General features: G+C 49.8%; 1 protein-coding gene across 6 annotated transcripts in view; it reads right to left on the bottom strand.

The window, feature by feature from the left end:
* Positions 1–2,796: 2,796 nt before the first annotated feature.
* The window catches only part of POU6F1 (POU class 6 homeobox 1), a 30,957-nt gene continuing 7,788 nt past the window's right edge, over positions 2,797–25,965 (bottom strand). For 2 of the 6 annotated variants that reach the window (XM_063693982.1, XM_063693983.1), the window contains exons 2-11: positions 22,380–22,474; positions 19,750–19,969; positions 15,347–15,468; positions 14,218–14,443; positions 13,435–13,688; positions 12,657–12,785; positions 11,831–12,034; positions 8,183–8,324; positions 7,444–7,612; positions 2,797–6,441 (exon numbers count right to left, since the gene is read on the bottom strand). In XM_063693982.1, the coding sequence (XP_063550052.1) occupies positions 6,096–6,441; positions 7,444–7,612; positions 8,183–8,324; positions 11,831–12,034; positions 12,657–12,785; positions 13,435–13,688; positions 14,218–14,443; positions 15,347–15,468; positions 19,750–19,969; positions 22,380–22,427 (1,860 nt within the window). In that variant the 5' untranslated portion in view covers positions 22,428–22,474 and the 3' untranslated portion in view covers positions 2,797–6,095. Of the gene's footprint in view, positions 6,442–7,443; positions 7,613–8,182; positions 8,325–11,830; positions 12,035–12,656; positions 12,786–13,434; positions 13,689–14,217; positions 14,444–15,346; positions 15,469–19,749; positions 19,970–22,379; positions 22,475–25,965 lie in introns of those variants that run through there. The other 4 variants (XM_063693984.1, XM_019038564.4, XM_063693985.1 and 1 more) reach the window with 4 other exon arrangements.

Raw genomic sequence — 25,965 nt, 5'->3', positions numbered from 1 at the left:
CCAGGAACCTGAAGTCAGGGACTCAGCTGTCATTATTTCCGTGAAGGAGAGGGTATGAAATACATTGAGTCAATCATCTGCCATTTATCAAGCACCTACTGTAGGCCCCTAGCCTGTGTAATGAGGAGTCACAGCCCAGCGTGGATAGCTAATATCTATATAAGATCTATGTAATATCTACGTAAAATCTATGCAAAAGGTAAGTGCTGGCTTCTGTTTGAATTTTTGCCCCATTGTTTCAGAGTACTGTAAAGCTCCTCTGATCCCTAAGCTTTGCATCAGAGGCTTAGACATTTATTATCTCCCTGGGTAGGGGTGAAGAGGTGAGGCATGGTCCAGAATCCAGCACAGTGCCCAGCTCAGGAATGTTGGTTGGGTAGAATCAAAGGTGCTGTCTTGCTCTCACCGGTTTATTTTTATTTATTTGTTTGTTTATTTTTTTGAGACAGGGTCTCACTCTGTCATCCAGGCTGGAGTGCAGCGGCTTGATCTCGGTTCACTGTAGGCTCTGCCTCCCAGGCTCAAGCGATTCTCATGCCTCAGCCACCCAAGTAGTTGGGATTACAGGCTTGTGCCCCCACGCCTGGCCAATTTTTATATTTTTAGTAGAGACAGGGTTTTGCCATGTTGGCCAGGCTGGTCTCAAACTCCTGACCTCAGGTGAACCACCCGCCTCGGCCTCCCAAAGTGCTGGGATTACAGGCATGAGCCACTGCTCCCGGCTGCTCTCACCAGTTTAGTATTAGGTAGCCCAGACGTCATCAATACCAGCTGAGTGTCAGGGGAGAGGGACCTGAGAGACAGATGTCATGAACCCTGCTCCTAGGAAGTAGACAAACCAAGAGAGACCCTCATGACAGGTGTGCTCTCAGCTCTAAGCTCAGGTGACAGTCCTGGGGAATAATACAAAGTCTTGCTTACCATATAGTCACCTTTTTGTAAAGTATAAGTCAAACTAATTATTAAAGTTCTGGCTTCCTATCCTGAAGAGTATACCTTTATAGTGACCTGGGAGGCCAGGTTTGGATTTAGAACTCCTTGAAGTCCCATGCTAGAATGTGCCCCAGTCCTGGCCCTCAGCCCGTTGGCTGCCTTCTCTTCCCTCTCCCCATCTTGCACTGCAAAGAGCCTGACGTACATGTGTAGACACCCTAGTCTACATATCCAAGCTCTGTCACCCTACTGTCTGACAAACAGCTGCCCTTTGGCCACGGCTGGGCTGAATGTTTGTGTTTCCCAAAAATTCCTATAATGAAACTGAATCCCCAATGTGATAGTACAGTTGTCCTTCCATATCTGTCGGGGATTGGTTTCAGGATGCCTGAGGATACCAAAATCCACAGATGCTCAAGTCTCTCATATAAAATGGTGTACTCCAGCCTGGGCAACATAGTGAGACCCCATCTCTAAAAATGAAAATAAAAAAATTAGCCAGGTGTGGTGGCACATGCCTGTAGACCCAGCCATTTGGGAGGCTGAGGTGGGAGGATCACTTGAGCCAGGGAAATCTAGTGAGCTGTGATCGTGCCACTGCACTCCAGCCTGGGCCAACAAGTGAGACTCTTGTCTCTAGAAACAAAACAAAACCCACCAAAAACAGTGTAGTATTTCCACATAACCTCCTATGCACATCCTCTTGCATAAAATTATCTCTGGGTTACTTATAATACCTACTAATATAATGTAAATGCTATGTAAATAGTTGTTATACGATATTGACATTTTTTGTTTGTTTTGTTTTGTTTTTTACTGCTGTATTGGGGGGTTGGGTTGTTTGTTTGTTTGGAGGCAGAGTCTTGCTCTGTTACCCAGGCTGGAGTGCAGTGGTACGATCTCGGCTCACTGCAACCTCCATCTCCTGGGTTCAAGCAATTCTTGTGCCTCAGCCTCCCAAATAGCTGGGATTACAGGCATGTACCACCACACCTGGTTAATTTTTGTATTTTTAGTAGAGATGGGGTTTTACCATGCTGCCCAAGCTGGTTGCGAACTCCTGAGCTCAGGCAATCCGCCTGCCTTGGCCTCCCAAAGTGCTGGGATTACAGGCAATAGCCACCACACCCGGCCTGTTGTTGTTTTTGAATATTGTATTTTCCATCTGAGGTTGTATCTGAGGACACAGACCCCAGGGATATGGAGGGCTGACTGGATTAAGCTGGGGCCTTTTGGGGTGCGATTAGTCAAGTAAGATTAATGGGATTAGCTCCCTTATAAAAGAGGCCAAGGGAGCTTGCTTGCCCTTCCACCATGTGAGGTTACAGTGAAAAGATACCTGTCTACGAGGAAGAGGGCTCTCATCAGACATCGACCTTGATCTTGACCTTGATCTTGGACTTTCCAGTCTCCAAAACTGTGAGCAATAAATTTCTCTTGTCTGTAAGGCACTGAGTCTAAGGTACTTTGTTGTAGCAACCAGAGCAGACTAAGGCAGCCACCTCTTAGACCTACAAGTGTGCACACCAACAGCACAGCTCCTGGAACCCAGAGAGGAGGGGTCCAGGAAGTGGGCTTGGCAGAGAATTCTGGGGCTCTAGGTATAAGAAGGGTGTTCTAAAAGGAGACCCTGTGCCCTTCTGTCTCTAGAACTGAATCCCCAATGTGATGGGAGGGTCGTTGGTGGCAGGAGGGCCCAAGCAGGGACTTCTGAAGTGGGAATCCAGAGTACTGACCCCTGCTTTCTTGCAATGGGATTTTCCAGGCTGCAACCTGACAGCAAAGACTGTCACTTCCCTGTCCTCTGACACTGTTTCACTAATATTTCTACCCTGAAGAGTGAACAGGAAACAAGCAGACCAGTACAAAAGAAAAAATACTGTTTATTCCACACAACTACATCAAGCGCTTCTTCCCCATTCTCCTCTCCCCTTGCTGCCCCTCCAGCCCTCAGGAAGCTTTGTCTGTGTTGGGAACAGTGAGAACCTCAGTGCCAGAGCCTGGTCCATGAGGCAGGAAGGAAATCTGGGCATGGGAAGGTAATTGGATTTCCAAGAACACAAAAATGTCAGAGTCTCGCATTCCAAACTCGTGTGTTCCTTAGTCCATTTGGCTGAGTTCTTTCCCTGGACTTCACCTGGATAAAATGCCATGGTAATGCAGAGTCAAAGGCCCTAGCTGATCCACCAGGAAAGTTTTGGTCTTTCTTCCATTTAAAACAAAACAAACAAAACTCCACACAGTTAAACCATTTCTGTCCGTTCTCCTCTCTTTCCATAGTAAAGATGACACTAAGCTCTGGTGTAAGTCCAGAAGATGTTTTCAAAACAAAACGTATACCAACTCCTTTCAGAGCCTGATGCTAACAAAAAATAAAATAAACCTACCTCCTAGGTGAGAGGTTCAGGCCCCAGCTTCTTCCTGGGGGGTCTTACACTGTGGGAGGAAGGGCAGAGGTCACAGGCCAGCGAGCTGTGCTTTGGGTAAACTTCAGGGACACCCTGCACCCCCATGCCTGGGGAACTCAGCCAGCAAACCTCCCACCCCTGGTATTGTTCCTCTGAATGACCAATCCATCATTCCAGCAGAGGAGAAATGGTTTAGTTTTAGCTCAGCTTTGGGAAGACAAATTTAAATGAGGGAGGGGCTGAGAAAGCATGGCCAGGCCCAATTTAGACCAGTGGTTCATGATTGTTTTCCCATCATGACACAGGACAGATGGTGTTCCCCTGCACGTCCACCGCCACAGACACACCCTGGATTATGTGCTATTCCCAGGGTGCCAGCTGTGACCCATTTGTCTCTCTCAAAAAAGAAAGCATACCTGAATGCAAGCGTCTGAGCATGAAAACCTGCATCGCTGTAAGTTTTTGTTTGAGACAGAGTCTTGCTCTGTCACCCAGGCTGGAGTGAAGTAGTGTGATCTCAGCTCATTGCAACCTCCCAGGTTCAAGCAATTCTCCTGCCTCCACCTCCCAAGTAGCTGGGGTTACAGATGTGTACCACCACACCTGGCTAATTTTTGTATTTTTAGTAGAAATGGGGTTTCACCATGTTGGTCAGGCTGGTCTCAAACTCCTGACCTCAAATGATCCACCCATCTTGGCCTTCCAAAGTGTTGGAATTACAGGCATAAGCCAATGTGCCTGGCCTAATTTACTGAAGTGTCAGTCACTGAATCCTTTACAAGCTCTGGAACTTAACTATTCTCCCTGAAAACTTGTTTGCAACACCCCTCCCAAATGAGTCTGTCATCTCACTGAGGCAGGTCGATAACCCTGAACTAGAGTGTGGAGACTCTCTGTTGGAGACACGCTCTCCTGGGAAGCTGGGTCAGGCAAGCTGCCCACCTGCTTCCTCACCTCTGCTACACTCTGGCAGGCATGGTTTGTCCAAATGCAGCAGAGCGTGTATGTGTGTGTGTGCGCGCCTGTGCGCGCTGCACGTGCATGTGCTAATTCAGCACACAACTGTCCTCCTCTCACTGGCCAGGCTACCAAGAGGGTGGCCACGCTGGCATTGCAGGGCCTGGGAGGCACCAACAGTAAGTGGGAAAGGAAACAGGACACCAGAGGAAGCTAGGCTAGGAGGTGGCTCTGCACCAGTGACTGACAGAGGTGGTGATGTGTCCCCACCTGATGGTCCTTCCCTCAGGGTGGATCATGGGAGGTCCACTGGAGGCAGCTGTTAGAGACCAGCCTCTGTAAGGATAAGAGTAATGAAGAGAGGGGTGGTTGACCCCCGTGACTTGGGGCCCTTTAGGGATAATCTACACCGCAAGCCTGTGGTCATCTAGGCAAATCTCAGTTCTCTCCTGACTTCCTGGAGTTACATACTGAATTTTAGGGGCTTTCCAGCCACAGTGAGGCTGGAAACTCACTTAACAGCTTGGATGAGAGCTAACCCCCAAGGTACCATAGCTACCCTGTCTAGAAGCAAAACTCAATCTGATCTGGGGGTGTTCTTGGCTCAGAAGACACTGTGGGGATTGCTTACACACAGACATGGTCTGAGACTCGACAAAATGAGATTTCTCCTCCTGTATCCAAGGCTTAAAGTTACAAAGAAAATTAGAGTTAAGTCAACTTCCACAAGAGACCTTCCCAGGCTCCATCATTTATTTCAGGATGTTGTCCTTTCCCCCAGGGCCTTGCTGTCTGGTTTATTGTTTAATTTGCTCCTTTTGAGAAGGCCCCAGTATTGGGTTGGGAATGGGTGTGGGGACAAGAGAAAGAGAAAGTCAGCATTCCTTTCCTTATTTTTCTCCAGAGTTGCCCGTTTGCTTGCATATCCAGTCTGCAAGTTCTCTTAACCCACGTTTTTTTGTGGGAGGGATGGCCATTGACAGAGATTAGATTAAAATATGAAAGAACAGCCTTATTTTCTAAATTCCCAACCTTCTGCAGACCCAGGACAACTCCAGAACAGGTAGAGTTCACTGTTGCTTCCTTCCAACATGGATTAAGAAAAGGTTCTGTTTTAGTGCAATTTTCCCCGCAAAGGAACCAGGAAGAGGTGGAAGAGGAGATCCCATGTTCCAGCCCCAGGGGTTTGGGAACCTTCTGACCTTGAGGTCAAGGCAGACATTGAGTCTGACCTTCTGAGCAGCACATCACACTTTTTTGAATTTTATCTCCCGGGTCCTTTCGGTGCGCCTGCAGGCAAAGTGTGGGGGCGGAAGGGCAGTGTGAGGCTGTGTTTCCACTGGATGAGTTGTCATACCTGCCACACTAACACAGAGGAGCAAAGGAGAAGAGAAGGTGGAAAGAGAACACCATCAAAAGCAAGAGCTAATGGCCAGTGGTCCTTAGGAGCTGCTTTAGCCCTGCCCCAAAGACAGGGAGTTTCTGGTTCCCCACCAGAATTCACCCTGCAGAAACCATGCTAGCAAGGTGCTTCTCTAAGTGACGTCACAAATCCTCTTCTTCGGAGTGACCAGCCCAGAGCCTGGAGTTCTCGTGTGGCCCCCTCTGGCCTCCCCATGATGTGAGATGTGTGGGAGAAAAGAGGGACATTGATGCACATGCACACGGTGGAGTCTGATGACCTGGGGTGAGCACAGCTGCACGTGGCAAAATGACAGGGGCTGTCATGGCAGTGACTGCAGCCGGATGCCACGGGAAATGGACAAAGTGCTAGAACACAGGGCCAGGGGCTGAGCCCTAAGGGATCTGAAAGACGTTCAGCTTGCTGGTGTTCTTGAGCGTCTGGCGCCGATTGCAGAACCAGACCCGCACTACCTCACGGTCATAGTTGAGCTCCTTAGCAATTTCAGTGATCTCCTGGCCTGTGGGCAGTGGGTTCTTCTCAAAATAGGCATTGAGAGCCTCTATGGCCTGGGGGGTGAAGGAGGTGCGGCGTTTGCGTTTCTTGGAGGGCTCGCCTCCCACAAACTCCATCAGGTTCTGCTGGCCTTCCTGATTCCGCAGTTCAGCTTCGTTTAGCCACTTTTCCAGCACCGGCTTTAGCTTCTGGGCACTCTTGGGTGTGATGTCTAGCTTCTCGAACCTGTGGGCAACCCATACCCAGAAAGAGGCAGTGAGAGCATGTTGGTCTCTTTGGCACACCCCGCACCTAGGTGCAGGCTCCATCCTCAAGGGGCCGCTCCTCTAGGGGCTGGTGAGACTGTACCCAGTGCTCCCCTCACCACCTCCACCAAGACCCCTCTAGTTTGGCCAAGCCCAGACTCCTCAGACCCTCTGATGTGCCCGGTCCTAACAGGGAAACCATTCCCACGGCCTCGGCTCAGTCAGTAGTGGAATAATAATAGTGCAACTGCCTTCCAAACAACCATTCTAGACCGTTTCCCTAAATGAATGAAGTCCTTTGAGGAGTCACCTTGGGAGGCCTCCAGTCACACTCCCATAGCAGCATCACTAACAAGTCAGGCTGCTCTTCCTGGCTGAGCTGGGTGTGGTGACAGGATTCTCCACAGGATGCTGGAGGCACTCTAAAGGTCACTCTAGCCTGACCTATGGAGCTGGCAGGCAGATGAAACCTTTTGGCCATCCCTGAGCCATGCGCTTATTCTTGTTTGAAACTCTATCCCTCCTGGCACCAAAACCAGTTTGTAGGCTGCTTACAGAAAACTCAGCTATGTTACTTTACAGTCATGCCTTGTTAGAGGGGAGATGGGAGCATGATGAGGTATGGTGGGTTACAGTTAAGGGCCAACATAGAATGGAAGTTCCCACTTTGGTGACTAATTTTATAAGCTGTACTCCTTTCCTGCTAGAATTCCTCAGTGGATTAGGGTCTTGGGTTCCCCAAAGAAGACCCATATTAATGCCCAGGATTGGAGGATAATCTTCAGAGGACCTCAGAAGGACAGAGTCAGTCTTTGACTACCCCAGGTGTTCATATCTACCCTTAAGATGGTCTTCCTTATCTGGAAAAAGGCTGGAGCAAGGGGGCATATGGAAAAGGGGCCGGTGCCCAGGTCCCCATGAGTGCCCGGTGGCATCAGGCAGCTGAGCAGGCCCTAATCCTGTCTAGGGCAGCCTTACTCACCGGCAGATGGCTGACTGGCTGTAGGCTGGACCTTCCGTTGCAGTCAGAGCCTGACCCACCTGGGTCTGTGTAAGGCCCAGCGAGAGCCGCCGGATCTTAAAGTTCTTGGCAAACTCCCGGATCTCTTCTAAGTTGATCCCATCCTCATCCAGACTTGGAGTATGTGGCTCTAGGCCAGAGGGAGGGAGCAGGGATGAGTGTGTAACATGGGAACCATCCCTGCTTATCTGGCTCATTGGTCTGAACTGACACAGTAGTGAGAGGTGAGGACACCTGGGAAAAGGCTCATGCACCTTCAAGACCCTTATCACCTTTGTCCCCAAGACAAGCAAGAGTTGAAGAAAAGGGGCCTAAACTAACCTCTCCAGGGGTAAGGAGCTATTTTCAAGTTCTTCCAGCTCTAACTGCTCACCCTCCCCCATTCTCCCTAGGCCTGGCCCCAAACACACTTGTTGGTCACCCACATTCCTCAAATACTGGGCGAGAGACCATAGCGGAGACAGCCCATGGCTCAGCCTCTCCGAAAAGCAGCCAGCCAGCCAGTTTGACAGCCTCCACTGTCATTGTGCCCAAACTCCACCTCAATAGGAATGGGAATAAAAAAGCCAGCCCCTCATATTGGGCCTCTGCCCTTCCCCTCTGGACCCCAGGATATCAAGGAAAGCAGCATCTGAAGAGATTGGGTGCCCAAATAAATGCCTCCCCACTTCTCCACACTACTCCTCCAGGAGCCACTTACTGGACACCAACTGGCTGACGGTGGGGGTCTCTGAGCAGGTAATTGGGATAGGAGCAGAGGCAGATGGCTTGGCTGCTGGAGCTGGGCTGGCAATGACCACAGCAGGCTGGGGCACGGTTGGTGTGGGCTGGATGGGCTGCACCTGTGAAAGGACAGACAACAAGCCTTTGCTGCCCTCTGCCAGGCTCAGGGAGTTAAAATCCCTGGGTGGACCAGAGGCAGGGCAAAAACAGACATGAAATCCTCACGCATGCAGGACATTCCCAGCTGGGCTCTATCATAAAACAAGACTAGGCAGGGCATGGTGGCTGATGCCTGTAATCCCAACACTTTGGGAAGCCAAGGCGGGAGGATCACTTGAGGTTGGGAGTTTGATATCAGCCTGGGCAATGTGGCAAAACCCTGTCTCTACTAAAAATACAAAAATTAGCTGGGCATGGTGGTGGGTGCCTGTAATTCCAGCTACTCAGGAGACTGAAGCAGGAGAATTGCTTGAACCTGGGAGGCGGAGGTTGCAATGAGCCAAGATCGCGCCACTGCACTCCAGACTGGGCGACAGAGTGAGACTCCGTCTCAAAAAAAAAAGCAAGACTAGAAACACCTTATTAATACCCACCCAACAATAGTGACTGAATTATACTAAATAAGCACAGCAACCTGCCCTACCAACCTGGAGCTTCACACCCAACTGTGACACAGGCAGGCGAGAGGCTCAGAAAGGTTCAGTACACTTGGCCAAAGCCCCAACAAGTGCTCACCCTTGGGATAACTGCTTCCAAATCTCTGCCCTCAAAGAAGCAGCCTCAACCTGATTTTAGAGCCTCTCAGGCCCCAAATGCGCATTGAACAGGGAAACTGGTAGATGGCTTTTGGTATCTCTCTACCAAGACAGACAGTGCAGCCATTAAAAGGGAGAAGGTATACCTCTTAACTACTCTGATGTCTGAGTCATAGCCCTAAGTGAAAAATGTGGTCGGGCGCGGTGGCTCACGCCTTAATCCCAGCACTTTGGGAAGCCAAAGGGGGCGGATCACCTGAAGTCAGGAGTTCAAGACCAGCCTGGCTAACATAGTGAAACCCCATCTCTTACTAAAAATACAAAAATTAGCCAGGCATGGTGGCACGCACCTATAATCCCGGCTACTGGGGAGGCTGAGGCAGGAGAATCGCTTGAACACGGCAGGCAGAGGTTGCAGTAAGCCGAGAGATCATGCCACTGCACTTCAGCCTGGGCAACAGAGTGAGACTCCATCTCAAGAAATAAAAAATAATAAAAAAAAGAAAATCAGTTTTTATGGAATAATGCCTTTAAGAAATACATATGAATTTCCAGAAAAACAAACTCTTGAGGCATATAAAGTGAGCTATCAAAAGAAGTTGTCTCTGGAGTTGGAATTAGAAGGAATTTTTACTTTTTACATTACACAAAATATTAGAATTTTTGTAAAAACCACATATCCTATTTGTAATCAGAAGAAACTATAAATATATGAAAGTATTTGGTATGATTAAAAAGAAAAAAAGCTTTCTAGGAAGTACAGATTTCTCCAGGATGGTCCTGTTTCCTGGATTCTACCCCTGGTACATCTCAAGTCCATTGCTTCTTCATCCCCAGGGCCTTTGACTTAGTTCAGAGCTCCTTGACTCTCCCTAGAGCTGTTTAAACTGCCTCACCACAGTCCAGTTCTTGACACCATGTGAATAACGGGGATTTTTTTTTTTTTGAGACGGAGTCTCACTTTGTTGCCCAGGCTGGAGTGCAGTAGCACTATCTCGGCTCATCACAACCTCTGCCTCCCGGGTTCAAGCAATTCTCCTACCTCGGCCTCCCAAGTAGCTAGGATTACAGGTGCCCGCCACCACACCTGGCTAATTTTTGTATTTTTAGTGGAGACGAGGTTTCACCATGTTGGGCAGGCTGGTCTTGAACTCCTGGCCTCAGGTGATCCACCCACCTCGGCCTACCAAAGTGCTGGGATTACAAGCCTGAGAAACTGTGCCCAGCCTATAACAGGGATTTTTTAAAAATGCATCTCTCAGCTGGGCACGGTGTCACATGCCTGTAATACCAGCACTTTGGGAGGCTGAGGTGGGCTTATCACTTGAGTTCAGGAGTTTGAGACCAGCCTGGGCAATGTGGCAAAACCCTGTCTCTACAAAAAATACAAAAATTAGCCAGGTGTGGTGGTGCACACCTGTAGTCCCAGCTACCGGGGAGGCTGAAGTGGGAGGATTGATTGAGTCTAGGAGCAGAGGTTGCAGTGAGCCGAGGTCACGTCACTGCACTCCAGCCCGGGCAACAGAGCAAGACCCTGGTCTCAAAAAAAAAAAAAAAAGGCTCATCTGGTCAGCCATTTCCTTGCTAACGCCCTTTAGCATCAGCAGTTCCCTACTACCTTACCCGATAATGGTAATAACAAGAACTACTGCTTGTTTTTCAAGTGCTTTCTGTGCGCCAGTGTTCATTGCCTATGTATAATATATCCTTTAGCATTCATAACCTTCTGAAGTTGGTACCCTTATGATCCCTGTTCACAGATAAAGCTAAGAGGTTATTTACAAAACTTGGAAGTGCATGCTACATTTGCGAACCACTGGCCATATTGTGACCTGGGAACTTAGGAATGCAAACTCTTGGACCCCACTTCAGATCTACTGAATAAGAAACTCTGAGGTGGGACCCAGGAATCTTCATTCCAGCAAGGCCTCCAGGGGATTCTGATGCACAGGCTTGAGAACTGCTTCTCTAGCATGTGACACTTGTTGCAGTTCCCTGAAGGTAGAACACTCTCACATCCAACTCATCCCTTTTTATTTTTAGAGATGGGGTCTTGCTATGTCGTCCAGGCTGGAGTGCAGTGGCTATTCACAGCCATGATCATTGTACACTGCAGCCTTGAACTCTTGGCCTCAAGCGATCCTCTGCCTTAGCCTCCTGAGTAGCTGGGACTACAGGTGAGCACCACTACACCTGGCTTTATCCCTTTATGATAGTCCAATGTCCCTTATCTATGAAGTCTTGCCTAACCCCCAAGTTTGTCAAGAGCTCTTTTCTCTAGGGCCCCAAACCACCTTATTTTTGTGTCCCTGTGATAGTTTTGTCCCACTGACTTGTAATGGTCTCCAATGCCAAGCTACCTAAGGCTAAGAAGGCATCTTATTCATCTGTGTGTCTTCAGCACTTGGAATATAGTAGGCACTCAATAAATACTCCTAGAATGAGCAATGAGTAAATCAAAGCCACGGTGCAGAGTGGAGGGGTGGAGGGATGGAGGGGTAGAGGAATGGGGTACAGAACTGACTTCCCAGGGCTTTTCAGGAAGTTTGTTCACCCTAAAGCTGATTCTGGCCCAGTCTACTTTGACCATCACCTACCTCCCTGACCTTCTTAGAACAGCACTGGCATCTGAGGGCACCTATACATATTTTGGGTGCGTGTGAGTAGGGGGGTCTCGTGGTGCTGTTTCCCTGGGCAGAACCTGTGTGGATACATGTGGGCCTTCTACTCTGGGACCTCCCCCACTTTAGGAAGTGCCCTGCTCTCCTAGGAGTTTCAGAAGATGCTGTCCTGCCTGGCAGTCTGGAGTGAAGCAGCCGGTGCCAGATAGCAGAGCCTGCCCCACCCCCCACCACCCCCAGCCCCTGTACCTCACTCTTAGCAGGGGACTCAGGTGTGCTTGGCTTCCGGACAGCCACAGGTGGAGGCAGGGGGCTGCTAGCCAGGGTCGCAATCACCTGGCCCTGGGCGTTCAACAACAGCTGGGGTGTCACGGCCTGGACCTGCAGGCTTTGGGCTGGTGCTGGGGCCGCCACACTAGCTGAGTTCACTACCCATGGAAGGGTTCCAATAACCTGGGAGGAAATAAGGCAGGGACCCCAGGTGTGAGGGTAGCATCCAGCTCCACCCCAAACCCAAATCCCCACACCACCAGGGGAACAGACTAATGGACAAATCCCTCAACCTGCTCTGGCCTCAGCTTCTGCATGAGTAAAGTGCAGGATTCACACTCTAAGGGCTACTTCCTTTATTCCATCCTCAGAGCTATGGTGGAGCAGGAATAGGTCTGGATGTGGATTCAGAGACCTGCCTTGTTCTGCCACATTTTAGCTGTGTAGCTTTCATTGCTCTGAACCTCAGCCTTCTGTCCTGTAAGATGGGAATAAAAATCTCCATCTAATAGATTTGTACTCCAAAGAAAGTGAGATGATGTATGAGAAAGCACCTAGCATAAAGCCTGACCACAACATGGGTGCTCCATAAATGAAAACTCCCACGTAATCTGAGCACCTCCAGGACAGAGTGGTGGGTACACCCCTGCCCAGCTTCAGCATTGGCAGAAAGCCGCCACAGAGGAGATAGGAACAGCTTGACATCTGTCCGAGTTTCTATGACCCACAGCCCAAGACCTGGCCGCCATCCCCTGGCCAGCCTCTCCACAGTCCCCACCCTCCAGCCCTGTCTTTGGCCACTTGCCTGTCCCTGAGCATTGGTGAGGATCTGACTGCTGATCCCTGGCATGCTGGGAATGGCGCTGGTAATGACTGGAGCTGTAGTGAGGGACCCCAGGATCTGGGTCTGTCCCCCGAGGGAAGCAGCACTGATCTGTGGGTGGAGGAAGAGCCTTGCTCAGAAGCCAAGGGGTGAGAAGAGCCCCGGGCAGAGGGAAGAGGACAGAGGGCATTGGGGTGGGTAGATGTGAATGTGGGCTTCAGGCCCATGTCTACCGGCTGGATGGTTTCCAGGGCTAGGGGCTGCAGGGGTCAGCAGGGAAGGGCAGGGCCACAGTCATGGAAAAGTAACTCGGGTTGATCTTTCAGGCCAGGCCTGGGAGGGTAGAAGGGCCACACTGGAGAGGCTGATGTGATCCTAGTCATATCTAACAGCTCCCACTGCCAAGCCAGGAGCTACACTGGACAGACACCAGCCTAGAGCTGTAAGCTCTGACTGCACCGTAGGGACAGCTCACAAGTTTTCAACCCCCAGACGTCATCCCACCCTCCAAGCCTGGTCCAGTGGTTCAGGTTCTGGAGAATGTGCCCAGCCCTCTTGGCAGAGGTTGTCTGCTTTTATCTGGGATGGATAGGCTGGCAGCTGCAAGGAGAAGGCCTCAGAGGGAGCCCATCTCTGCTGATGTGTTGGAAAAGGGCTGTTTTCGGGGGGGCTCGTCCTCCACTGTGGGAAGGGTCAGTTCCACCCTTGGCCCATGATTCTGTCCATCCCTGGTCAGCCCTGGGTGAGGGCAGCAGCTTACGATTCCTGGGCTAAATGCGAAGCCTGCAGGCTGGACGGTGATCTGTGGGGGGGTGTCCACTGGCTTGGGGGTAGGGGCAGCAGCGGTGGCAGCAGTGGGCTGCGGGAGGATGGCAGGTGTGGTCTGCAGCAGCGGCTGGGTCTGGAACAGCGTCTGGGGCTGGGCTGGTGGCCGGGGTTGGGCCGTCGAGGAGGCCTGTACTGGTGCGGCAGCTTGTACGGGTGCCGGAAGAGCGGTGTTCAGCACAGCAGCTGCTATGGAGCAAGGCAGAGACAGAGGTGCTCAAATGCCTAGCCACTGCTCACAGCGGCTCCAATCCCAAGGGATCTGGCACAAGAAGGAGAGGGTGTTGGGGCAGTGGGCTCAGTGGGGCAGGCAGCCACGATTCCCTTGATACTTGAAGGGCTGGCGCACGCCAGCATCTCTTATCCCCCCTCCCTGGGGCCAGGAGATGTGTAGGTTCAAGAACCAGACGTTGAATCTTCTTGTAGTCCTTCCCAGGAGGCTGGTCATGGGGTGAGTTCTGGCGTGGGGGGAGAGGGGCAGTCTCAGACAGCTGGCTGAAGTATGGTAGGCCTGCAGGGCCAGCGTGGTGTCACGGCCTACAGTCCCGAGGTGGTGCAGCAGCTCTGCGGCCGGATGCCCAAGACACCGGATCCAGACTCCAGGGCGGTTGCCCTGGGTGGGCCGTGGGTTCTGAGTCCAACATGGCAAGCACACGTGCAGGGGTGTAGTAGAGGGTGGTGGGGGGCCTGGTGCAGTCCTGGGAAGAGTTGCCGTTACCTTGGAGACCGGCTAAAGGTGGCTTGAAAATTCCCCCCGTAGGAGAAGCAGCGGTCAGTCCTGGGAGGGCAGCCACGGTTGCTGTAGGAATTGTCCACACGGCCAGCCCCTGCTGACCAGCCACTTGACCTGCAATACTGATGGGGATAAGAAGAGGTTGAGTAACTGCCCCTGCTGGAACCATAACTCCTGTCAGAACTGTGGCTAAGTTTTCCTGAGTCAAGACCTGCAAAAGCAAACAAGATTTCAAAAAGAAAAGAAAAAATAAAAAATCAACATTGACAGCGCAAACACTGGGTCTCTGAGACCCAGCTGAGCACAAACAAAGCATTCTGAGGGCGATGTGGCGAAGGCCACATGAGGATGGGGAAGAGCCAAACCCTAGCTGGAGGCCCAAACCTGAGGGGGTGCCTGGACCGACTATCCTGCCTTCAGAGAAGTCGCCTAAATCCAGGGCAAGGCGGCCCTGCTCACAGGATGGGAAGGGGGCACAGGCCTCCCCCACCACAGCCTGCTGCCTGCCAGGCCTTCTGTGAGCCCTTGCTGACAGGCCCCGTGCTTAGTGGCCAGGGAACAGGGAGCAGAGGCTGATGGAACCAAGTGGTCAACGCCCCACAGAGGCCTCCGAGAAGTTTCTGATGGACCATACCCTTGGCTGGATGCCTCAGGGTCAGGGAATGTAGCGAAAGGGACAGGGAGCTCTGCCTGCCTGCAGGATCCTGAAGGCAGCCTCTCACGGTGCTGGGGCCACTCCCTGGCTCTAAATGAGGACTCTGAACAATCCATTAACTCTTACAGGCATCCACTGGAGGGCCGGCAAGGGTATTCATTCATTTAGTCATTTGATAAACAGAAACTCTGGCTGCATGAAAGAGTTAATGTTATTTCTGCAATCCTGGCAGGCCCAAGGAGATGATTCTGCAAATGTAGATCCCCTTTTCCAAATGGGCCTGATCTAGGCAGGGGTGAGGCTGGACATGCCTAGTGGGAGAGTCCCTCCCTCAAGCCATAGCTCCTTCCCTGTCCTGCCCCCATGAAGTTCCCAGATTCCATGGCTTCCCCATGCTGGCTGTCCCATGCCTCGCTCCTGCCCCCGGCCCTCTGTCCAGCTCCCGAGGGCAGCCCTTACCTGGGGGGCAGCTTGTACAGCCAGTGGCGTCAGGGTCTGCGATGCCTGAGGCTGGCTTGGGGCTTGGCTGAAGGTGGCAATGGCAGGGGCAGGGCTCGGAGGGATCCCCGGGGGTGACTTCACTTCACAAGGCATTGAGAGAAAGAAGGACAAGGAGTTAGCCTGACATGAGTGGAGGAGTCACTACAGCAGTACATGACATCCCATCTGCAACCTGAAGTGGTGACCCTCAGCCCAATGCTGCATTGCTACATAGCCCAAGACCAATTGTTGGTCTTCCCTGGCCCATGAGGCAGCTTCCTGAATGCTACAGTGGTAAGGACAGGAGGCTGGAGAGCCCTGTGCCAGCTCTGGGAGGTAGGCCACCCCTTCTCACATCTAGCTGAAGAAGATACCCAGGTGAGTGTTAGCCCTCATTTCCTGGCCCTGTAAGGACTGTCACATCATCAACAGAGGAGTCTGAAGCACACGTGTGTCAGGGAGGGCCAGAGCTAGAAATGATGGGAGCGGCTGTCCTTGGTTCATCCTGCCACTGAATCGCTGTTCATCCACCTCCATGGTACTTTTGGATGCAGCTGCTGAAAGGGCAGGAGTTCCTGAAGGGCAAAGTCCTGGAAGCAACAGTCCCTGAAAATTGGACAGGTCTGTGCTGCACTACAGGATCACAGGGGCTCTCCAGGACAGCCAGCTTTTCTCTGCTATTCCCTGAGGTCTAAAGTCATGTGAGCAGCTTCAGTGAGCTTCTAAATGAACTTCCCGTGACCTGCCGCTTTTTGCCTCCTCTTGGTACCTTAGCCTACGCAGGTACTGGGGTACCCCTACCAGGAAACTTCTTCACAGCCATACAACAATGAGGAGAAGGGTTATTAGTTAATATATGGTTAGTTAAAAGGAGCCTAGGAGTTGAGTGATGGATATAGGACCAGATCACTGGCTTCTTTTTATTTTAATTTAATTTTTTTTTGAGATGGAGTCTTGCTCTGTCACCCACGCTGGAGTGCAGTGGTGTGACTTCTGCTCACTGCAATCTCTGCCTCCGGGGCTCAAGGGGTTCTTCTGCTTCAGCCTCCCAAGCAGTTGAGATTACAGGCGCATACCACCACACCTGGCTAATTTTTTTCTTGTATTTTTAGGAGAGATGGGTTTTCACCATGTTGGCCAGGCTAGTCTCAAACTCCTGACCTCAAGTGATGTGCCCGCCTCAGCCTCCCGAAGTGCTGGGATTACAGGCATGAGTCACCACGCCTGGCCAGATCAGTGGCTTCTTAAAACTGCTGGGCATATATTTCTAGGCTTTAATCCAGGCCTACTGAATCAGAATGTCCAGTAGTGGAGGCTAGTTACCTCACCTCTCTTTTTTCCTTCAAAGCTCCCCCTGCGATATGGCCAAGAGTGGGAACCACTGAATCAGATAACCGCAAAGGTTCTGTCCAACCCTGCAGTACTAGCCCATGTTTCAACTTGGGAAGGCGTCAACCTCAACTCAGGACTATACTGTTCACAGCATGCAATAACAAAACCCAGGTAGTTTAAGGAATTCAAGAGACAAGCACACACCAACAAAGGCCTTATGAAATAGTAAAAGAAAACAAAATGACAGGTTTATCTCCTCTGTGGAGGGAAGATACATTTCTAACTCCAGAAAAAAAATCAGGCTGGGTGCAGTAGCCCACGCCTGTAATCCCAGCACTTTGGGAGGCTGAGGTGGTAGCATCACTTGAAGCCAGGAGTTACCAGACCAGCCTGGGCAACAAAACAAGATTCCATCTCTACAGAAAAAATAAAAATGAGTTAAAAAAATAAAACAAAAAAATTAGCAAACATAAGGAGAGTCTGAACATGTGAAAATTTTAAAAACATTTTGTTGGACAAAATGTGACAAAACATAACAAGTAAGTGAGAAAATGGGAAAGTGACAAACATAAATGATGAAAGCTTACCCTCTACAGAAGCAAAATATTCATTTTATTAGGGCATATTTAGTAGGACCATGGAGTCCAAGGTTTTACATACATTAGGGCTGCTATTGCTTCCTGCTAGACTGTACAGAAAGACTAAATGAACTCATAGAAACATCAACAATGTACCTGTTTCTCCACAGCACCACTCAATATGGTTGTTGTTTTTTTTTTTTTCTGAGACAAGGTCTCACTCTATCACCCAGGCTGGAGTGCAGTAGCGCAATCTCGCCTCACTGTAACCTCCACTTCCCAGGCTCAAGTGATCCTCCCACATCAGCCTCCAGAGTAGCTGGAACTACAGGCATGTGCCACCACACCTGGCTAATTTTTGTATTTTTTTGTAGAGACAGAGTTTTGCCATGTTGCCCAGGCTGGTCTCGAACTCCTGAGCTCGAGCAATCCACATGCCTCAGCTTCCCAAAGTGCTGGGATTACAGTCGCGAGCCACCACGCCTGGCCACCAATATAGGTTTTATCATTGTTTATTTATTTTCTGGCTTAACAGGCAATTCATACCTTAAAGTCAATTACTTTTCTTCTCATTGATAGCAAGATTTTATATTTTTCCATGAAATGACTTCCTCCTATGTTAATAATTAATTTCCCTCCAAAGGGAATTTTATTTTATTTTAATTTGAGACGGAGTCTCACTCTGTTGCCCAGGCTGGAGTGTAATGGCGCGATCTCTGCTCACTGCAACCTCTGCCTCCCGGGTTCAAGCGATTCTCCTGCCTCAGACTCCTGAGTAGCCAGGATTTACAGGCGTGTGCCACCATGCCCGGCTAATTTTTTTATTTTTTTTTTTAGTAAAGACGGGGTTTTGCCATGTTGGCCAGGCTGATTTCGAACTCCTGACCTCAGGTGATCTGCCCATCTAGGCCTCCCAAAGTGCTGGGATTATAGGCATGAGCCACCGTGCCTGGCCTCAAAGGGAATTTAGTAGACTATCACACACAAAATTTTTTAAAGGACCAATACAAAAACATTCAAAACAGCACGGTTTACGAAAACGAAAACCCAGACAATTTGACAATGGCCAAAACCAGAAGCAGGTGTGTGACTCTATGTCAATAAAAGACATAGGTACATGAAATTACGTGGTGGTGTCATACTACTTAGTCTACCCTCAGTGGCCACAACAATAAAAATATGTATGTGTGACAAAGACTGGATAGTAATTTAGAGTGACACAAACCAATAGATTCTGTTTTCATCCTGGAAAAGTTTCCTGTTACTTAGTTTTGTTTTAAAAACAGGAAACCCTTCTTAATACTGCACACCTAGAAAGTTTCCATCACTCTAAGCTGGCAGCTTAGGTGGTGCCATCAAAATACCTCCCTTACCTGCTTGATGGTGACTAAAATTCCTTTATAGAGGAGGAGGCTTTTGTGAAAGGCTTAGACACACAAACCCCTGGAAGAAGATGCACACTACACAAACACTCACGAAAACCATTGATTTAAGATCCATTTCTGAGAGCGAATTTGGATAAGGAGCAGAATTAAGGCACCAGAGGAAATGAGATATGGAGATGGATAAATGGGTGAAAAGCGAAGTGAGGGCATGATGAATAAACCTGAGAAACCTCCCCTGCTTTCTGAAAAGGGGCTCCACTGCACAATGGCTATGCTGAATGGAAGGAGTGGCAGAGATGTAGGGTCCTTGTCTTCCCTGCCTGGTCCCCAGGGCACTGCCCCTTGGGAACAAGTGATGACCCATCCTGGCCTCAACATAGAAGCAGAGCATTTCCAGGCTAGAGAAAAATGGTCATGTCTCTTGTCATTCCTTTACCCAAAAAGGAAAGAAAATGACTAAGGTTACTAGGGTTCCAAAGAATTTGCATACTGATGTGAAGGTAGAGCAAGTAATGTGTGGCCATGCAGTTTCTTGTTAAGGAGCTGTTGCTTTTCGGAAGTTTGCGTGTTCTCATGTGCTCTCTTCTTGCCTCCTCTTCTTGGCCCACCCCCACCAGTCCAGATCTCCAGTCAAGGGAAGGGGGAATATACAGCAGAAGTCAAGGGGAAATGAATTGGGGTGTTCTGGGGAAACTGAAAAAGGAGGCCCAAGGCTTCCTGCAGAAGGAGATGACTACTCTGCAAGGTGTTAATGAGGAAGACTGATGAGAGGGTGCCCCAAGGCCAGGGAGCAGTGCCTGATCTCCCACAGCTCAGCGTGTTCAACTCCCAGGTTCAACCCCCTAAGCGGAGCGCTACCAGTCTCTTCCCACCTCACCCTGATCCATCCTAGTTTAGGCCTGGAAGTGACACAGACTAGAACTAAAGCCCCAGAAACAAAGAGTGTAGAGTAGCCCTCGCAGCTGACCAGAGGCACAGGCTGTCCAGTGGGCAGGCAGACAAGACCCTAAAACCACCTGAGCCCCAGGGATTCATGCTGGCTCCCCAGGGACCACAGGAAGGACTCGGCACTCAGGTGGAGCAGTACCAGGTGGGGGTGATGGCCTCGTACCAGTTGCCTCTGCAGAGGAGCCCAGGTTGTCTGGCCCAGCTTCACCAGCAGCTTGACTGGCTTCAGCAGGGTCTCCGCTCTGGGAGCCCTCGGCGGCCACACCCTCCAGTCCTTTGCTGTCTTCCTCAGCAGGGAGTTGGGCATCCACTCCGACTTCCAGCACTCGGATGGTCTCATGACCTGACATCACGATGACCTGCAAGCAGAGGACGGGGGCACTATTGGGATAGGGGCCAGTATAGCCGCAGGGTCCAAAGCTCTGGGTATGGTTTGGGGAGAGAGGGGAGGGCACCTCTGGATGCAGACCTCCTGTCCAGAGGGCTGTGTGCTCTGTGAGAATTCCAGAGCCTGGCGCAGGTTGCAGCTCCCTGATTCCAGGGAAGGAGCTGCTGGAAGAAAGCAGGCCCTGGTGACAGGGAGAAGGGCCTGACGCAAGCTAGAAAAATGTCCCCCAGAGCCAAACCATTTGGGAGCTAATTTCTCTTTGTTCCATCTCTTGGACTCAGTGCAGGGAGTGGCGGATGGCCTATCCTACAACTTGCAAGGATGTCCTCTTGGCAGCTAGGATCTTCGAACGTGGGTATGAGGGCTCCTAACATGGTATCCACAGCTTAAGTCGGGCCAGGAACCAAATCCCTCTTCACTTCCCTTGAAACCATCTGAAAGTTCCCCAAAGATAAAGGGATGGAAAATGAATGCTCCACAATGCTGAGTAACTTCTATCACCCATGATTCGTTTATTTCAAAAACTCTGGAGTAAAGGCTCAGGATTTCCCTGCAAGCTAAATTCCTGAAACAAGGGTCAAGAATCCTGAAGATGCATCCTCTCCCTCTCTGCCTGGCACCGCTCCTGGACTGCAGCTTTTTTTTTTTTTTTTTTTTTTTTTTTGAGACAGAGTCTCGCTCTGTCACCCAGGCTGGAATGCAGTGGCGCAATCTCGGCTCACTGCCAGCTCCACCCCCCCCGGGTTCACGCCATTCTCCTGCCTCAGCCTCCCGAGTAGCTGGGACTACAGGTGCCCACAACCACGCCCGGCTAATTTTTTTGTATTTTTAGTAGAGACAGGGTTTCACTGTGTTGGCCAGGATGGTCTCGATCTCCTGACCTCGTGATCCGCCCACCTCGGCCTCCCAAAGTGCTGGGATTACAGGTGTGAGCCACCACGCCCGGCCTGACTGCAGCTTTTTATCCTGTGGCCCTGTGGCTCCAGTCCTGCCACCTGCTGTGGGCATGCTCAGACCTCAAGGGCAATCTCCATGCATGAGCGATGCAGGCGGACCCTGAGCCTCCTCAGAACACTCAGTCTCCCTCCCCTGCCCAGACGCCACACACTAGCTCTTCATCACCAGCACGGAAACCCTGCCATTCAAGAATCAGAGACAAAGTCTGTAAATTAAACAGCTTTGTGTCAGGCCTCTCTGCATTTGGCCTGTGCCTGAAATCACTCTCACAACACACTCTTTGAGCCTGAAAGTGGATCCAGTCGGACGCTGTGCTGGAAAAAGTGACAATGTGACCCATCAGCAGAATATGAGATGAGTGAAATACATCCCCAAAGCAGCTCTTGTGCTGCCCCAGCTTGCCCTATGAGGGGCTTCACTCCAATTACATTTTCAGAGAAATTCATCTTTTCTTTTCTTTTCTTTTTTTTTTTTTTGGAGACGGAGTCTCGCCCTGTCACCCAGGCTGGAGTTCAGTGGCGCGATCTCGGCTCACTGCAAGCTCCACCTCCTGGGCTCAAGCAATTCTCCTGCCTCAGCCACCCAAGTAGCTGGGATTACAGGTGCCCACCACCACGCCCGGCTAATTTTTGTATTTTTTGTAGAGACGGGGTTTCACCATGTTGGCCAGGCTGGTCTTGAACTCCTGACCTCGGGTGATCCACCTACCTCGGCCTCCCAAAGTGCTGGGATTATATTATAGGTGTGAGCCACCGTGCCTGGCCTTTTTTTCTCCTTTTAAAAAATGGGCCGGGCGCGGTGGCTCACGCCTGTAATTCCAGCACTTTGGGAGGCCGAGGTGGGCAGATCACGAGGTCAGGAGATCGAGACCATCCTGGCTAACATGGTGAAACCCCATCTCTACTAAAAATACAAAAAATTAGCCGGGTGTGGTGGTGAGCACCTGTAATCCCAGCTACTCAGGAGGCTGAGGCAGAAGAATGGTGTGAACCCGGGAGGCGGAGCTTGCAGTGAGCCGAGATTGCGCCACTGCACTCCAGCTTGGGTGACAGAGTGAGACTCCGTCTCAAAACAAACAAACAAAAAAGATATAAGTAATAGTAATTTGCAAAAAAAAAAAAAAAAAATTGGAAAATATGTGTAAGCAAGAAGAAAAACTAAGGAGTAAATTACCTGATGTTCAAACCTTTCCCCACGTAAACTTAAACATATTACGTACACTTTGATTTTACATCTTAAAGTCACAGCTTAACTCCCCAAACCCAGGCCCTGAGAAATCCTAAATGGCAAGTACCTCTGGACAGGTGAAGTGATGGTGAACCCTGGTAAGAAACAGAGAGTGAAGGGCCCTGTGGAGTCCTCCTCTGTTGCCCACACCCCTCACTCCATCACCCTTACCCCCCCCTTCCCACCCCAGAAGATACCTGCTCATTGACAGTCAGAGATGTCTCTGACCCGGCTCCGGGATCCATGGTCACTTGTCAGGGTCGGGTGGGGGCCGGCCCACACCTAGCACATCCTGGGTAAGATGGGATTGGAAAGGCAAAGGGTGATGTGACACAGTAATACAATTTCTATACCATCTAGAAAAGTCAGAATAGAATCGCAGGAAGACAGAGAAGTTAGGTTCTCCCAAGTATCTGTAGAGGTTAAAAAAAAAAAAAAAAAAAGGATTCTTTTTTTTTGAGACAGTTTCACTCTGTCGCCCAGGCTGGAGTGCAGTGGCACGATCTGTGCTCACTGCAGCCTCTGCCCCTCGGATTAAACCAATTCTCCTGCCTCAGCCACTCGAGTAGCTGGGATTACAGGCATGTGCCACCATGCCAGGCTAATTTTTGTATTTTTAGTAGAGACAGGGTTTCAACATGTTGGCCAGGCTAGTCTTGAATTCCTGACCTCAAGTGATCCACCCGCCTCGGCCTCCCAAAGTGCTGGGATAACAGGCATGAGCCACTGCACCTGGCCAAAAAACGAGATTCTGTTGCATTTCCTACAGCATCCTAGGAGAATCTACACTCAGTAGTACCAGGAACATCTGGGCTTAGGGTGAGGAGAGTAAAGAAACGGCAAGATATCTGTCCCTGGGGCCTCCCCAGTCCGGTGGGAGAGCACACCCAGCAGAACCCAATGGGAATCTGACCCTGACCCTCAGAACCTTAGACTTAGGTAAGGAGCAAGGGAGAAATCTGGGCAGACTTCCTGGAATAGATGGTAAAAACATAAATTAAAGTGCTCTCCAACTTTAATATGCATGATCATCACCTGGAGCACTTAGTAAAAATGTTAGTATTTATATCAATTAAAGTACAGAGTAGAGTGAGACTCAGTCTCACTAAATAAATAAAGTACAAAGTAATAATTTAAAAATAAAAATGTAAATGCAGACCCTTAGACCTTTTCACCCAACTACTCTGAGAGAGTCTGATTCAGTGGGTGAACATCACAGAATCAGCTCTCAGGTGACTCTGTGACAGTGGCCCAAAGACCACAGTGGACTGTAACAGAGGAGGTGGGACATCCCAGATGGTGGAACAGCCTGCCCTGTGCAGTGAGGAGTGGGCGAAGCCCTCATGTGAGGACAGGTTGTCTGACTAGAGCCACAAACTACAGTCGTAAGAAATAAAGAAAATAGGTTGGGCGCAGAGGCTCATGCCTGTAATCCCAGAACTTTGGGAGGCCAAGGCAGGAGGATCACCTGAGTCCAGGAGTTCCAGACCAGCCTGGGCAACATAGTGAGGCCCTGTCTGTACCAAAAAAAAAAAAAAAAAAAAAATTAGCTGGGCATGATGGCGCATGCCTATAGTCCCAGCTACTCAGGAGGCTGAGGTGGGAAGATCGCTTGAGCCTGGGAGGTGGGAAGATCGCTTGAGCCTGGGAGGCGGAGGTTGCAGTGAGCAGTGATTGGTGCACTCCAGCCTGGGTTACAGAACCAGACCCTGTCTCAAAAAAGAGAGAGAGAGAGAGACAGAGAATGAAGCAAATAGCTTTAGACACTTTTAAAGGAAAAAAAGCAATTGACATTTATTTTGAGTGCATATTGTATGCTAGACATTTTATATAACACAATTGCTTGCTGTATTACTCATGCCAACACTGGGGGCGTGGGGAATGGGAGGCATTATTATCCGCATGTTACAGATGGTGAAACAAAGCCCAGAGGGGTGTTCTGGATTCACCTTTCCTTTCTGCTATGGTCTGAATGTGTCCTTCCCCCCAAATTCATGTGTTGAAATGCTAATCCCCAAGGTGATAGTATTAAGAGATAGGGCCTCTGGAAGGTAATTAGGAATGGGATTAGTGCCCATATAAAAAAGAACCAAGGCTCATGCCTGTAATCCCAGGACTTAGGCAGGTGGACTGCTTGAGCCCAGGAGTTCAAGACCAGCCTGGACAACATGGTGAAACCCCGTCTCTACAAAAAGTACAAAAAGTAGCTGAGCGTAGTGGTGCATACCTGTAGTCCCAGCTACTCAGGAGATTGAGGCAGGAGGATCACTTGAGCCCAGGAGGTTGAGGCTGTGGTGAGCAGTGATCTCGCCACTGCACTCCAGCCTGGGCAACAGAGAGACCCCAGTGTGAGAGAGATACTTTCACCCTTTCAACTATGTGAGGACACAGCAATAAGGCTCTGTCAGTGAGGAAGTGGGTCCTCACCAGACAACACCACCTTGATCTTGGACTTCCCACCTTCAGTACTATGAGAAATAAATTTCTGTTGTTTAAAAGCTACCCAGTTTATGGTATTTTGTTATAGCAGCCCAAACAGACTACGATAAATTCACATCCCATACAATTAACCATTTTAGCCACTTTAAAGTGCTCCGTACAGTGGAATCTGGTGGGTTCACACTTGTGCCACCATCACCACTGTCTAGTCCCAGAACATTTTCATCAACCCAAAAGGAAACTCCATATCCACTAACAGTCATTCACCTTCCACTGCCACTGCCCAAGCCCTGGCAACTACTGATGTGCTTTCTCTATGGGGTTCCCTATTCTGGATATTTCATGTAAATGGAATGATAGAATATGTGGCTTTCTGTGTCTAGCTTCTTTTACTTAGCATGTTTCCAAGGTTCATCCACATTGTAGCATGTGTCAGAACTTCATTCCTTTTCATGGCTGAATAGTATTCTATTGTATGGATACACTATATTTTGTTTATCCATTCATTAGTTGGTGGACATTTGGGTTGTTCTACCTTTTGGCTATTGCAAATAGTGTATTATGACTATTGGGTATAATTTTTTTTTGAACACCTGCTTCCAATTCTTTGGGTATATACCTAGGAATGGAATTGCTGGATCACCCCTGGGGTTTTAGCATCTTCATTGCTTGGCAGAATGTTCCCTGATCAACCAGGTAAGGAGAACCATGAGGTTCTTTCCCTCCTCTTCCTTCCTTAACCCCTCTAGAGTGGGATTCAAGAAGAGGGCAAGCAATTCCAGGTACCTAACAATTTGAAAAAAGAGGAAATGAGTCTTCCCCTTTCAGGTAGGATGAGGGGGTGCAGGAGGGGCAGAGGAATTTGCTGAAAGAACTGGTGAGCATCTAACTACCTCAAAGGGGCTCTAGCCTCCTTCTTAGGTGATGTCTCCCCTCAGATTTTTTTTTGTTTTGAGATAGGGTCTTGCTCTGTTGCCCAGGCTGGAATGCAGTGGCATGACCATGGCTCATTGCAGCCTCAAACTCCCAGCCTCAAGTGATCCTTCCACCTTAACCACCAGAGTAGCTGGGACTACCCATGGCCAGCTAATTTTTTTTATTTTTTATTTTTGGTAGATATGAGGTCTCACTATGTTGCCAGGGCTAGTCTTAAACTCCTGTCTCCCCAGATTTTGTACATGGTAGTCTTCCATGAGTTTTTCAGAGAACTTGGCAATTTACCATCACTTCTGGGTAGGAACTGGGATAAGCTATGAAAGTCGTTACATATAGAAGCCATTTGCAAAGAAAATAAGAGGAAGAGACAAAATTGAAATGAAAGCTGCGCGAGGTGAATCTGGGTGC

The sequence above is a fragment of the Gorilla gorilla genome, chromosome 10 (assembly GCF_029281585.2).
Source record: "Gorilla gorilla gorilla isolate KB3781 chromosome 10, NHGRI_mGorGor1-v2.1_pri, whole genome shotgun sequence".
Classification (NCBI taxonomy): Eukaryota; Metazoa; Chordata; class Mammalia; order Primates; family Hominidae; genus Gorilla; species Gorilla gorilla.
This window is presented reverse-complemented; position numbering and strand designations above follow the sequence as displayed.